The following is a 15,323-nucleotide window of genomic DNA, read 5'->3' on the forward strand; positions in this document are numbered from 1 at the left end:
ATTGAGGATCCAAATGGAAAATAAATGTGAGAAGCCTCTGGAAAAATGAAATTTAGACAAAGGTAAGATAGTGGATACTAAAAATGATTTTTAGTGTTTTAGAGACTAATTCACACCCTAATAAAGAGGACACACAATAGCCAAACTATGGAAAGAGCCTAGATGTCCATCAACAGATGAATGGATAAAGATGTGGCATATATATACAATGGAATATCATGCAGCCATCAAAAATTGAAATCTTGCCATTTGCAACAACATGGATGGAACTAGAGGATATTATGCTAAGTGAAAAAAGTCAATCAGAGAAAGACAAGTATCATATGATCTCACTGATATGAGGAATTTGAGAAACAAGACAGAGGATCATAGGGGAAGGGAGGGAAAAATGAAACAAGATGAAACTGGTGGGGGAGACAAACCATAAGAGACTCTTAATCTCAGGAAACTGAGGGTTGCTGGAGTGGAAAGGGGTGAGAGAGATGGGGTGGCTGAGTGATGGACATTGGGGAGGGTATGTACTATGGTGAGTGCTGTGAATTGTGAGTCTGATGAATCACAGACCTGTACCCCTGAGACAAATAATACATTATATGTTAATAAAAAATAAATAAGTAAAAAGAAGAGGACTCTGTTGTATATATTTATCCCATTAGTCGCTCATTATCACTGAAGGGAAATAGGTGTGAATGCCTTCCTGTTTTTTACGTACTCTCATCAGCAGGCAGGTGAGCTGAACAAAATGATGCTGGTCTATCTCGGCCACCTCCCTTAGGGAGGATCCCTGGCTGAAGCCTTCCCTAACCCATGCAATATAAGGTAATGACCAATTTAATTGTCCTGTTCAAGGATGGACCTTACACTAGGGAGCTATTGTGGTAACTCATGTGGATGGAGGTGTAAAATGCCAGTTCTACCAAAAGACATGCTGAGTGCAATCGCTAAACAGCAAACAAGGAAGAATCTAGGTCTTTGTCCTGACATTCACCCCTGCTTTGAAAGTTCTCCTGGGGTCAGGAGAGGACAACAGGTATTTTAGCAGTACCCTAATACCCAAGCAGAAATACTGACTTGCTCTACTCATGTCTGAGACAGAGACAGTTTTTGGCCTGATTTTCATTGATTCCCAAGGCAAAGTGTAGATCCTTGACTGGATGAAGGGCTGTGGCTTAAAGCTTGCATAACGCTAAGCCCTTTGTAGCCTGCCACAAGCTATTTGACCAACCCCTACTGATGCGTAATTGGGCAGTTTCTAATTTCTTAGTATTACACATACTGCTGTGATGAATACTGATATCTAAATCTTTGTGCATAACCATGGTTAGTTCCTTAGGATAAATCCCTAGAAGTAGAATTGTTGCGTCAAAAGGTATTCATGTGGGGAGCCTGGGTGGCATAGTCCCTTAAGTGTCCGACTCTTGATTTTGGCTCAGGTCATAATCTCAGGCTCGTGAGACTGAGCCCCACCTCGGGCTCTGCAATGGGCATGGAGCCTGCTTAAGATTCTCTCTCTCCTTCTCCCTCTGTCTCTCCTCTACCACCACGCCCCCTAAAAAAAATCGTATTCATATTTGGGGGCTTTCTGAGACATGCAATTGAATTATCATTTAGAAATATTATATCAACTTATCTTCATACTAGAGCTTATAAAAATCCTTATTTCCTTGCATCCTTACCTCTCTGGGGTAATGTTTTATATATATATTTATATTTATATCTATACATTTATAAATTTTTGTATATAAATGTTATATATATAAATTTTTTAAAGATTTTATTTATTTGAGAGAGAGAACACTAGAGAGAGCAAGTGAGCGAGCACAAGTTGGGTTGGGGGGAAGGGCAGAAGGAGAGGGAAAAGCAGACTCCTTGCTGAGCAAAGAACCCAATGCAGGGCTCAATCCCAGGACCCAGGGATCATGACCTGAGCCAAAGCCAGACACCGACTGAGCCACCCAGGCACCCCGATGTTCTAAGTATTCTTAGATATGAGTCATATATGCATAGATACATATATATATTTTTGGTCTAAATTGAAAGATTTATTTTTTAATTGATAAACTGAACAATACAAATAGTATACAGTATGGATATAACTATTAATACAAACAGCATACTCCAGAATATAATAGTTTTAAAATATTTTTATCTGTTTGATAGACAAATGTGCTATTTTATAATTTTTAAAATTTCTTTGATTACAAATGAGATTGGATATGTTGGTGCATTTATTTTCCAGTAGTACTTCTTTGTTGTTGTTGTTTTTCTTAAGATTTTATTTTTAAGTAAATTCTGCACCCAACACAGGGCTCGAACTCATAACCCTGACATCAACAGTTGCATGCTCTACCAACTGAGCCAGCCAGGTGCCCCCAGTAATATTTCTTTTTTTCTGATTTGTACATATCCATTGCCCACTTTTCCTATGTTTAGCTCACCTTCTGCTTATTGATTTATTAAATTCATATATCAAATATCCTAAGAGTTTGCCATATGTTTTGTAAACTTTTTTTTTTCCTGGCTTGATGTTTGCCTTTTAGATAATTTTTAGGCCATCCTTACACAAGGAATGAAACTAAGGGAGAACTAAATATTTTGGTTTAAAGACTAAGATGAAATAGGTAGGCCACAATGGTAGTGTGTCCTTGAGCCTTGTATAGGTACAAACGTCACCTGACATTAAGCAGAAGATAGGAGTCACGGCCCATGAGCAGTGTGGCGGGGGACGTCATGGGAATGTGGCTCGGGGACTGTCTGGAGAGACTTCTTCTAGAGGTGGGTACTGAAAAGGTAGAGCAGAAACTTGCCAGAGACAGTCACACAAGAGAGGGAGAAAAAGCTGGGGGTATCTGTGCAAAAGGAAATAAGGCATTCTTCCCTGGGTGAGAGTAGAAAGTTTTTATTAATGTATGAATTGTCAATTTCCAAGCAAGTGAACTGAACTCACAGCTCCAGAAGCCAGCAAATACTTAGCTGGTCTAAGAGCTCAGAAAACCAGAGGATCCCCAGAGAATCTCAACATGAACATCAAAAAGTAATGCTGCCTCATAAGAACTTGGGAAAAGTTTCCCTAAAATTATAGCCATTTCAAGACTTTGAAATATTCCCATGATTAGGAATTTGAAAGTGTGGAGGGAGGTAGTGTTTTCAGGTTCATAAACAACCTTGGAATAAACGCTTGCTTCATTAAGCTTATTAATAAAATCGTGGGGGGAAAATGCCTGTGATGTCTTTTCAGATATCTCCACAGTGCCGGGAGGACTCATGTGGAAATCCAGCAATACTCCGGGAGATTCATTCCTTGGGAAAGTTCTAGAAGAATGTACTGACACAAATGTTACACTCGTGTAAGCTGTGTTAGCGACCAGGAGCTGTGCAAACCAGTCCTTCCGGTCATTCCCCTGTAAGCTGACATGAAATGCAGAAGCCTTCAACAAATATCTAAAAGGAGAGAAAGGGAAAGCCTGAGTATCTCAACGCTGTGTTGTTCATATTTATGGTAATTGAGGATTCCCGGACCGACAACTGACACTGAGTTTAGCCTGAAAAACTCAAGAGGAGGCTCCTTTTCCATACTTAGTCCTGCTCTTCGATTCCACATTAAAACTTATCCCACTTGACAGTGTAATGTTCCTCGCTCTGTGTACAGAACCCCCTAATCTGTTCTATAATGTGTTGATTATCTTGTCAGTAGTTAATGATCCTGCTCTTTCTACTTTGCACTCAGCGGCCCTGCTTTAATTACGCCGGGACATTAATATCCTGGGGCAGTCATTTCTCAGTGTTCCTGGACATCATGAAATGTGATAGGAAATCTATCTCCTCTCACGTATCTTGTCTACACATTGGCTTTCTGGTTCCTTAATCCCTTTATAGCAAGGTGTCTTGTTATCCAATGGCCACCTATTTATAAATCTCTCCAGAAACTTACTAGACTTGCTCTTCTATTTGAATGAACCTCTAAGTATTGCCTTTAAAACTTGCAGAAGCCTAGATATTTTACATCTAGTCGCATTTTCATCACTAAAGGGCAAAGTTAAAAGGAAGATTTTAAAAGCATGAATCCGAATCACAGACTTAAATTTCATTGATTTTTTTTTTTTTTGCTAAAAGGAGAAGATTATCGCAAGAGAAAATAAGGAGCTACAGAGAGCTCTCCACAAGGGCTGAGCTACACAGTATGAAAAGACAGTTGCTGACATTAAGATGCCTAAAAATACAATATGTGGTAGAACAGACATGGGGGGGGTCACCCTAAAACACGTCCTTATTACACTGAGAGGTGACGTGACGTTCTGAATTACATCGTTCGTGCCAGAGTCAAGACTTGAAGCCCAGTCTTCCCTGTTCTACGAATCTCACTCTAACAAGAAAGACACAAGTTATGACTTATTAAAGATTCAAAGAGGAAGGGGCGCTTGAGATGGACTCGGAGAGAAAGATAGGGTAGGATCTTCTCAGGCATGAGGATTCCTGCAGCACCATCCGAGGGAAATAGTTGTTGTTGATAAACACCCTGTGGGAGGAAGGCAGTGGTCAGAAGGTGAGGATTTCAGGGATGAGAACCTACACTGGAGCATAGAGAGTAATTGAAAATGTGTTTTCCAAGAAGTTTGAAGACAAAACATGGGATTGGGTGGCAATTTAAATGGGTAAAAAGGTAAAAGGAAGGTTGGTTGGTTGTTTGTGTGGCCAACATACGTTGGCAGTGTATAAAGGACTTGCGGATATTGAAGATTTATGAGAGAGGAATAATTTAGGAAATAAGGTCCCAGAGGTGGCAGGATGGTGAGATCACACGTATAGATGGACGACCAAGAGTGAGGGTAATACTTCCTATGTCACAAGCACCAGGCGACTGAGAGAGGCAGGTGAGGATTCAGAGAGAAACAGTCGAAGGGATTTGTGTTGAAAGCCTTCTTCCTTTTGGGACATGAATCTGTGAGCTCACAACCTGAGATGGAGGCAGGGAGAATCAAGTTGGAAAGTTTGCAAGTGAAGAAGAATCTGAAGGTCTGGGGGTGGGGAAGGAGAAAGGAAGTCACGGAGAGATGAGAGGAATAAAAGGCTTTTCCAGAAGCATGGAGGGGACATAGGAGATCAGTCTTATTTTCTCCGGCTGTGCTGAGAACCCTGGCGGGGGGAGGGGGGTGAGAAGATAAAAGTAGCTGCTGAGAACTCCCAGAAATTGAGGGGATCAAGGTGGGAGAAGTCAGGAGGACTGGGGGTGGAAGTGAGAGCATCATTGACCACAGACACAGAATGGAGGCTGGAGAAGCTGCGTTGGGGGACATGGAAGGCATCTGGAAAATCAAGAGGCCTCGTAAAACCTCCTATCAGTCACTGGGAATAGCGAAATGATTTCACATAAGGATGGGAAGTTGTCTCCAAGAGAAGAGTTTCAGCTTTTGGTTTTAATAGATATCATCATAAAAAGCCCTAAACTAGACTCTGTAGCTCTGTGTCTATGTGTGTCCTTATACCCACTCCAGCAGGACATTCCTGCCTGTTAAGTGTTCACACTCATATTCTTTGCAGGACAAATTGCTCAGGGGCCAGGCTACAAGCAATGATGGTTTATATGATCCAAAGGCAGTTCATCTTGCTTTTTCCTTGGACTTTTGTGCTCTTCCTTGCCATCAACCCATATTCACGGACACTTCAGTTCCCCTTTCCAACTATTTGTGGAGTACCCATCCTGTTACAGAATTGTGTTCACATTAGAAACTAAAGAATAAATGAGACAAGGCTCCCTGTTCTCCAGAAGCTTATGGTCTGATTAATGTAGATAGGCAGGTAAGTAGACAATTTCAAAATAACACATTAAATGCTATGATGGTAGTGTGAGGCTAAGAGGGGCTACATAAGACGAGCGTTCTACGTTAAATACTCTAAAGGAATTGCCACCTTGCACGAGGTTCAGCAGGATTCTTTCGTGCAGAACTTACGAGAGTTTCTAATATGTTACTGTGCATTGTGAATCTTCACGTGTGTACAAGGAAGAGATCTAGTATGCAAAATTTCCCCAACTCCTTTGAGCACAGAACAGTTTTTCAATGGAACTATTCAAAAGATTTGTACTCTGGGGGACATATCCTGAGAAGCACTGACATAAGTTTCTTGCCTAGTAAAAAAATAAATGTATTTATATTTTCTCAGACTGGCCGGATGGGGGTTTTCTCCAAATCCATAAATAACTTTTAAAGTTTATTTGTTTTTTAATCCTATAGCAGAGTAAAGACGTAGACTTAGAAGGCTTGACCATTAACCCGCTGATGATTAAGCGGGGCCCGGATGAAAGAGAATGCCTGGTCATTCCCTCATTAATGGGCCAGTTAACATTTTTTTCCAAAAGAAATATTTAACAAGCACAATATTGAGTTGCTCCCAGTGCTTCTAATTAACAGACCGCTTGACGATCTTTGTTTAAGAGAAAAGTAGCTTCAGACCAGGAGATATTGCAGGACCTAATATATATGCTACAGTGACCACGCATAATTTTAAACTAAGGATTTGAACACAAAAAGGCTAATGTTTGAGCTCCATCTTTATGGAATTTCTGGCAATGACTCTCCAGTCTCTCCTGACATTTGGTTTTTAGGAAAAGCACTTTGGAGCAAACTGTTCCCTCTCCTCACTATCATCCCCAGTGTATAAAAGTCTCAAGGTGACTATTGATTACCTGCCCTCCATTTAGTAATGTGCTGAGGAGAAACGGATCAAGGAAACTATTTCATGACTCATGCCTTTCAAAATGTTTCTAAGGCATTAAAAAATTTACTGTAGGCTGTTCGTGATTGTAAATGCCGCCATGTCATTAAGAAAGCCTAGTACTATTAAGATAAAGATTTAACTCTGACCTGATTTTTAGCCTAAAGAATACTTCACAGCAAAAATCAAGGTGCAGAATTATCCGCATACTAAAGAGATGTTGCCTATGAAATCTGATGAGGGGGGCGCCTGGGTGGCTCAGATGGTTAAGCGTCTGCCTTCGGCTCAGGTCATGATCTCAGGGTCCTGGGATCGAGTCCCGCATCGGGCTCCCTGCTCCTTGGGAGCCTGTTTCTCCCTCTGCCTCTGCCTCTCTCTCTCTCGCTCTGTCTCTCATGAATAAAAAAAAAAAAAAAAGAAAGAAAAGAAATCTGATGAGGATCAGGGCCTAGAAAAAATATTCTTTAGTCTCAGGCACTCTCTCTCTGCCTCTGTTCAGTTAATTTAATAGATGCTGATGATGTACCAGGTGCTACATAAGGGCTTTACTTGACACATTTCATTCGTTCTCCACCATAATCCCTTGAGGCGAGTACTACTAGTAAACCCATTTTACATATGAAGAAAAGTGAGGCTCAGGAAGATCACATGACTGGCCCAAATTATGAAGGTTAAGTGGCAGAGAACCCACTCCCAAGAACTCTTAAGCATTATGCTGTATTTCCCTGTACCCCACAGCTCTCCTTTGTCTGTGGTGATCCACCATGAATTCCGATCCCTTGTAGGAGCCACAGTTATTTCTAAAATAGAACAACTGAGCCTTAATGATAAAGCGCTAGAAATTTTTACAAATCTTGAGTTAGGGCTGGGTTCTCTTTCTGGCCTGATCCTATGCCTTCAGCCAGGTGGGGGCTGGGGGTGCAAAACGGCCTGGTATAAAAAACATGGATTCTGAATTCATAAAGATCTGGATTTACCTCTCAGCTCTGCCGGCTCTGTGCGCTATGGAACACTGTCCTTAATTTTCTGCCTGAGCTTTCCTCATCGGTTAAGTGGGGCTGCCTTCTTCCTAGGACAGCACAAGCATCAAATGAGGCAACGCACACTGAGTGCTTAGCACGGTGCCCGGCACACGGAAAGCGTTCTATGGAAGTTCCTGTTGTAGGCAGCTGTGACAACATCAGACAGAATCCGTCCATATGGCTACTTCGCTAGAATGGCCTCAGGGGAATTGTTGCCATTCCTACCATTCCTTAAACAGAGCTATATATTATAGTTTCCATCCAACATTAGACAGTCTATGGAAATAGCAGGGAGTTATTAATTGAACCAGCCCATTGTCCTTAACATAGGCTGGGTAAGAACCACTAGGGGAAGGAAAGGAATGGCAGCATCCAGAGTGGAAGGCATCTGGGAAGGCCCAGGTGAGGCTGTGCATATGTATTAGGAGTGACGGAAGAGAAACACGCGGGGAGAGGCCAACAGTTCTGACTTCTTCGAGGCCCACGCTGCCTCTCACTCAGCTCAGCTCTGGGCTCACATGATTCCTTCATGAAAGCAGGTTACACTAACTAGCAGTGCAAATGGAAGGGGTCATTGTTGTCATTATTTTGAATATGTAGCATAGAGACTCAAACATATCTCCACAACACTTCCACCAGTGAGAATTAGGACCAGGATTAATCCAGGTGTAGTCAAAACCCAAAGACAAAGCTTGCAAGCCAGGGAACAGGGATGAAAACATAGCCGTTCACTCTCTGAGTTGGGCCCCGACTACTCACAATTGAGCAGCTTTAGGAATGGGGTGATGAGGGCATGAGAGGCAGAGAAGTTTCCTCCCTGCAAGAGTGCAGTAAGCTCTGAGCTTGTGCATTCATTTCTGGCAGAACATGACCTTGGGTCTGTGTAACTCTGCATCTAGGATGCCAGGACACTAAAAGGAAATACCTCACTTCCCTTGCAGGAATGTGGAAAGAATTAAATAAAATAATAGAAGGTGCCTATGTCCCAAGCCACACTGGGGAGCCTCACTTTCTGCAGATGCTCGAGCCTTCTCCAAGACTGGGTAGAAACCTCGGGCACTAAAGAGATCTGTGCCAGGGGCATCTGGGTGGAGCAGTCGGTTATGCATCCAACTCTTGGTTTCGGCTCAGGTCATGATTTTGGGGTCATGGGGTCGAGCCCTGCATTGGGTTCTGCATTCAGTGCAGAGTCTGCTTGGGATTTTCTCTCTCCCTGTCCCCCCAACCCCACCCCCATCTCTCTGTGTCACTCAAATAAACAAATACGTCTAAAAAATAATAAAAACCTGTGACAAAGGGCAGGCTTCAGAGCTGGATAGACATGGGTAAAACCTTGCTCTGCCACTTACTAGCCTTAGAAAGTCCACTTGTTCATTTTTAAAATCATTTTTCATTGTTCTTTTCATTATTCATCTACTTATTTATTGTCCACATAGATACCAAACTAAATTTATCGAACAAAATGTCCCTGGTTATCTGCGTGGCATCTGGCACAGTGATAGATGCTAGATACAGAAATGACCAAGACAGACAAGGTCCCTGTCCTCACGAAGGTTATCTCTTTATAGGAAGACAGATGGACAATGAATATTTTAAAAGCTTCCTGGTGATTGTGATGAGGGTCAATAAGCACTGCTCAAAAGTCAGAACCTGAGAGTCGTCCCACAGCAATTAGTGAGCAATTGTGATTCAAGTAGCTGCTAGGTTTGGGGTTTCAGATGCGAAAAGTAAGGAAGAAACAGATTTATGAGAATAAGAGAATATCATTCAGCCATGAAAAAGGACAAAATCTTGCCATTTATAACAATACAGACCTTGAGAAATGCTAAGAGAAATAAGAGAAAGGCAAATGTCATGTGATCTCACTTATATGTGGAATCTAAAAAAAAAAAAAAGAAAAGAAACCCAAGCACGTAGACACAGAGAACAAATTGGTGGTTGCCAGAGGTGAGGGGGGCAGAGAGTGGCTGAAATGAATGGAAGGGGTCAAAAGGTACAAAGTTGCAGTTATAAAATTATGAAGTCCTGGGAATGTATGTACAGTGTGGCGACTATAGGTAAACAATACTATATTGCATATTTAAAAGTTGTTAAGAGTGTAGATCTTAAAAGTTCTCATCACAGGGAAAAAATTTGTAACTATGTGGTGATACATTAGATGTACTGTGGTGATTATTTCACAGTATGTACAAATATTGAATCATTATACTCTACACCTGAAACCAATACAATGCTATATCTCAATTACACTTCAATTTTATTTTTTTATTTTTTTTAAAGATTTTATTTATTTGACAGAGAGAGACACAGTGAGAGAGGGAACACAAGCAGGGGAAGGGGAAGGGGGAGAAGCAGGCTTCCCGCTGAGCAGAGAGCCCGATGCGGGGCTCAATCCCAGGACCCCGGGACCTGAGCCGAAGGCAGACGCTTAATGACTGAGCCACCCAGGCGCCCCTACACCTCAATTTTAAAAAGTCCTAAGATTGGAAAGTCCATAAAGGCTGGTTGGAATAGAGAGAGCAGGAGGCGAAGCTGAGGAGGGGGCTGCTATAAGAGCACAGAGGGTCACTTCCCTAAGAGCACAGGAAGCCGAAGGGTTACTTCAGGGTGGGGTGGGGGGGTTGGCGACTGGTTTGCTCATGAAAATTTGGCTGCCAGGCAGAGCAAAGATGGGAGCATGGCAAGAGTGGACTGTAGGTAAGGTTAGGATTTCATTTCAATTTTCAGAATCAACTTACAGACCAATGGTTCTCATCCAAGGATGGTTTGGCACTTCTGGGGCCATTTGGAAATGTGTGGAAATAATTTGGGGTTGCATTAATTGCAGATGGGAAAAGCCCAGTATTGTGAAGGATGCCCCTCCCCAAAGGCAGAACCGTCCTCTTCCAAATGCCAAGGCGGCCACACTGGGAAATCCAGCCACTGGCAAAACCAGAAGTCTCCACTGTAGGAACATAAATATTATTAGCTGTGACAATGCGAAAGTCATTGTACGGCTGAGAGATGTGGATGAGAGGAGGGGCAAGAGACGTGAAGGGAAATGTAGAGGTGAGGATTCATTCATCCTACATATAAGGCTGTTAAGAGACACTATCTAGAGTTGATGGGTCCAAACATAGAGGTTAAGTGTATTCAAGCTGTAAAGAGCACTAAAAGTTAAAAACAAAATATAACTAAAAATTGTGGGAAGAGAGAAAAGGAGAAGGAATAGTATAAATAAGTTAAAGTCCTTATCTTTCATAGCAGGGAACACTATTCAAGTTAATGAATCAAGAAACGGAGGTGGAAATACAATATTTAAAATTGAAGAGGAAAATATCCCCAAATCAGGAAGAAAACCACCAGAAAAAGAAGTGCCATTGGAGTTTGAATTCGGGGGAAGGGAGTAGGAAGGGCAACTCTGACTTTTCATTGTACCCTTTCCCTGAAACACCATTTGCACCTTACTGCCACCTATATATGTTACATAAGTACGTCAACTAGTTTCCTGCCTTTAGTGCATGTCCCTGTGGTGGCCGTCAGATGGCTCCCTCACTCTCTGAGGAGCTGGTTCTGTTTAGCAGGGACCTGCCAAAAACTACAAGCCACCTTCAGACATGTGTCCAGAGTTTTCTGGTGTTGAACTGTACCTTCTCCTCATGGTCACTGGGGCCTGATCCATGACTGGTTCATTCCAAGGCTGAAAGAACGTCCCTGCCCCCACTGGGTCCAGATCCATTTTTCCTCACGTGGTCGGGAACTGAGCAGCTGCTGGGAGGGGCTGGAAGCCAGCCAAAGAGGAAAAGGGCAAGTTGTCCAGGACATCCCATTGGCTGGGGGGCTTGCTCCCATCCATGGGTATCAGGTAAGAGCCCTGATGCCCTCTAAAGGAGCATGTGTTATACGCAAACAATGAATCAGGGAACACTACATTAAAAACTAATGATGTACTGTATGGTGACTAACATAACATAATAAAAAAAAAAGAAAAAAAAAGAAAGGAGCATGTGTGTGAGTAGAGGATATGGGGGGACAGGGTGAAGTGCAGTGGGTGGGGGCATGAGCAGGAATTAGAATCCAGATGGCCTGAACCTAACCGTCCACACACCAGCCCAGCTGGGCCTCTACGTGTCATTATCTTTTATGTGTCCAATTAGTAGAACTACTCTATTTTTCTCTATGTGACCTTTCCATGAGACAGTGAGATTGTACTGTTGTTAGTTGCTTACATATCTGTAGCTTAATCTTCTATCATCTGTGATCTCCTCCTCAAGGGCAAGGTCTGAGCCTCATTCATCTTTATATCCGCTGCACTGAGCATGTATCTAATAAATTCTGGTTGAATAAAGGAATGAATGGATGAATGAATAAACAAATGAAAGCCAAATGAATAAAATGCTTATTATATCCCCCACCTTTTAAGAAACATTAGCAAGGACTAGCATGGAGGACATTAGGAGAAGGAAAGGAAAAATGAAGGGGGGGAAATTGGAGGGGGAGATGAACCCTGAGAGGCTATGGACTCTGAGAAACAAACTGAGGGTTTTAGAGGGAAGGGGGGTGGGGAGTGTGGGTATTAAGAAGGGCATGTATTGCATGGAGCACTGGGTATTATATGAAAACAATGAATTGTGGATCACTACATCAAAAACTAATGATGTATGGTGACTAGCATAACAATAAAATTAAATTAAATTAAAAAAATAAAAATAAAAAACATTAGCAAAACACGGTATGGAGTATAACAAAAATTTCCTTACTTTCTGGTGCATCCCTAATTATGTGAATCTGGTACGTGTGTGTGTGTATTTGTGTGTATTACCAAAACCACTTGCCAGAGTTAAATAACTGGCAATGGGGAAACAATTTAAGCCTTTGGGATCCCTAAGAGGTGCAGAGAGGCTTAGATACCTCTAGGACTAACAGATCAAAGAGGAAATTCAATGACACTGCAAAGGTCAGATGACATTTACGGAAAGATAGGCTCACTCAGGAAATGTTTAGAATTGGCGAGGCAGGGGCACCTGGGTGGCTCAGTCGTTAAGCGTCTGCCTTCAGCTCGGGTCATGATCCCGGGCTCCTGGGATCGAGCCCCACATCGGGCTCCCTGCTCTGCGGGAAGCCTGCTTCTCACTCTCCCACTCCCCCTGCTTGTGTTCCCTCTCTCGCTGTCTCTCTCTCTCTGTCAAATAAAATCTTAAAAAAAAAAAGAATTGGCGAGGCAATAAGATTAAAGAGCATGAGTTTAGACTAGGAAGGAGTAGTGCCTTGGCACCAGAAACACCAACTAGATTCCTCTATTACCCAGGGGGTGAACAAAGTATCTCACTTTAGTCATGTGATCAAAGTATAACAGAGTTAAGAAGGGGAGACCTGCAATAACACTACCTGTTTAATTAGCATAACAATAATATGAACTATATCTATGAGACTGTGATAAAACTTGCATGCTTATGTTCTGCTAGCGGTATTGTAACTTGGGTCAACCCTTTTTAGAAGTCGGTAAGTCACAGGGGTGTCTGGGTGGCTCAGTTGGTTGAGAGTCTGACTTCTGATTTCAGCTCAGGTCATGATTTCAGGGTTGTGAGATTGATCCCTGCACTGGGCTCTATGCTCAGCAGCTCGGAGGGCGGGGGAGTCTGCTTGAGATTCTCTCCATCTCCCTCTCCCTCTGCCCCTCCCCCCACTCATGATCTCTAAAATAAACAAATAAATCTTAAAAAATAAAGAAGTCAGTCAGTCACAGAGGCTGCCATGTCATTATAATCACAATTTCTTCTTGCTGCTGTTAACAATGGAAAAGAACTTTGTAAAGATTTTCAAAGATCTTTGATTAATCACTGTGAAAACTGAATCATGCCCTGGTGGGTATTGCAATGGACTAAAAGTAACCAAGGATCATTATGCTGGGAATGGTGTGCCAAATTTCTTTAGCAGGAAATTATAGATGGATGAAGTTATATTCTGCCTGGATGGGTATAACTAAGAGAAGCTCAAGCCATTAACATTTGTGAAGAAGGTTCTACTACTCTTCCAGGTTTGTATCCTCCCCTAGGGAGTCTGGACTTTGAGTAATTCCTGGTTAACAAACATGATCAACTGATTGATCCATTCATTCAACAGTATTTTTTGAACTCCCGTTGTATGTTTCATCTGTTTGAAGAAAGGGACCTTTCTTATCCTTTTTTGAGCCCATTCTTGCTCAGACCGAATACTTGAAAGACATTTTCTGGTTAAATGATGGGCTGAAACAAAATGGATTTTCCCATACTGGTTTCATATTTGGGTTGTAGTTGACAGAATTTATTACTTCGGTAAAACTTCCTTAAGTTTAGGAGTGTTAAACTTGGGAGATTATAGTTTTCTTTTATATTCCCCTTGCAGTGAAGAGCTCTTTGTATTCTCATTGTTATAAAAATCAGCTGCTGATGGTACCCTTACATAAATTCTCTCTGTCTGGGTTGGCTCTCATTTTTTACTGAGCTTCTCTACCTTGTTAACCCAAGTTGTTGACCTTAAAGCCTCAGTGTAAAACCAGGCTCGCTGATTTCACCCTTTTAAAGTAATTTAGTATTATAAATTATAGTAAAGTAATTAGTACTCCTATGTGCGTGTGGGTGCGCGTGTGTCTTTGTGTGTGTGACAGATTGAGAGAGAGGATAATTGGGGCTTCAATTAAAGTTTAGCTTTTGAACTTGGACTATTCATGCATTCTCTGTCTTTGGTCTATTCTCAGGGAATCTAAGAAATAAACAAGCAAACACTCTAGGTGGCCATTATTCTGAGACACAGAAAACTGAAAACAACCTGTAGATAATATAACTTGTGCACGGCTCGGGTAGAGTGTAGCAGTGGGGCTGTCAGAAGAAAAATAACACATCTCCAGTTGAAAATAATTAAACGGAAATTCACTAACCCGGCCCAGAAACCCAAGATGAACAAAGGGTCAAGGTGTTGCGCTGGTTCTACTATACCTTGGAAGGCATGGGTTTCTTGAAGGTGATTTCGGCTTGCATCCAAACACCCCTTGGAGACTCCAGCACAGACCAAATTTTCTCTTGAACTACGTGGTTCTCTTCAAAGATATAAACTGCCAGGGTGTCACTCATTTTTAAAAACCCATAGATGGCATAATAAAAACGTAGACAATACTGCAAGTTTCCTGGCAGGGAGGGACCGTAGAGCCTTCCGATATAGCCAGGCTGAGATGTAAACTTTGTGTTGGCCAGCAAGTAGTACCCTGCGAACAGGCAAAACATTCAGCTATCAGCAATGACAAACTTAAATCCTCTAACCCAGATGATCAAGTGGGAAAATTTGGTTAAAAGTAATGGGATTTGCGGGGCACCTGGGTGGCTCAGTTGGTTAAGCGACTGCCTTCGGCTCAGGTCATGATCCTGGAGACCCTGGATCGAGTCCCGCATCGGGCTCCCTGCTCGGCAGGGAGTCTGCTTCTCCCTCTGACCCTCCCCCCCTCTCATGTGCTCTCTGTCTCTCTCATTCTCTCTGTCTCAAATAAATAAATAAAATCTTAAAAAAAAAAAAAAGTAATGGGATTTGAGACGAACCATGAGAGATGATGGACTCTGAAAAACAAACTGAGGGTTCTAG

At 42.2% G+C, this 15,323-nt stretch overlaps 1 protein-coding gene across 1 annotated transcript in view; it reads right to left on the bottom strand.

Moving 5' to 3' along the window:
• Positions 1–15,323, bottom strand: part of MAMDC2 (MAM domain containing 2) — a 142,435-nt gene that overhangs the window by 31,545 nt on the left and 95,567 nt on the right. Inside the window, exon 9 of the mRNA XM_035029074.1 lies at positions 14,687–14,952. Within this exon, the coding sequence (XP_034884965.1) occupies positions 14,687–14,952 (266 nt within the window). The remainder of the gene's footprint in view (positions 1–14,686; positions 14,953–15,323) is intronic.

This window comes from Mirounga leonina, unplaced genomic scaffold (genome assembly GCF_011800145.1).
Source record: "Mirounga leonina isolate KUSES-001 unplaced genomic scaffold, KU_Mleo_1.0 Mir_224, whole genome shotgun sequence".
NCBI lineage: Eukaryota > Metazoa > Chordata > Mammalia > Carnivora > Phocidae > Mirounga > Mirounga leonina.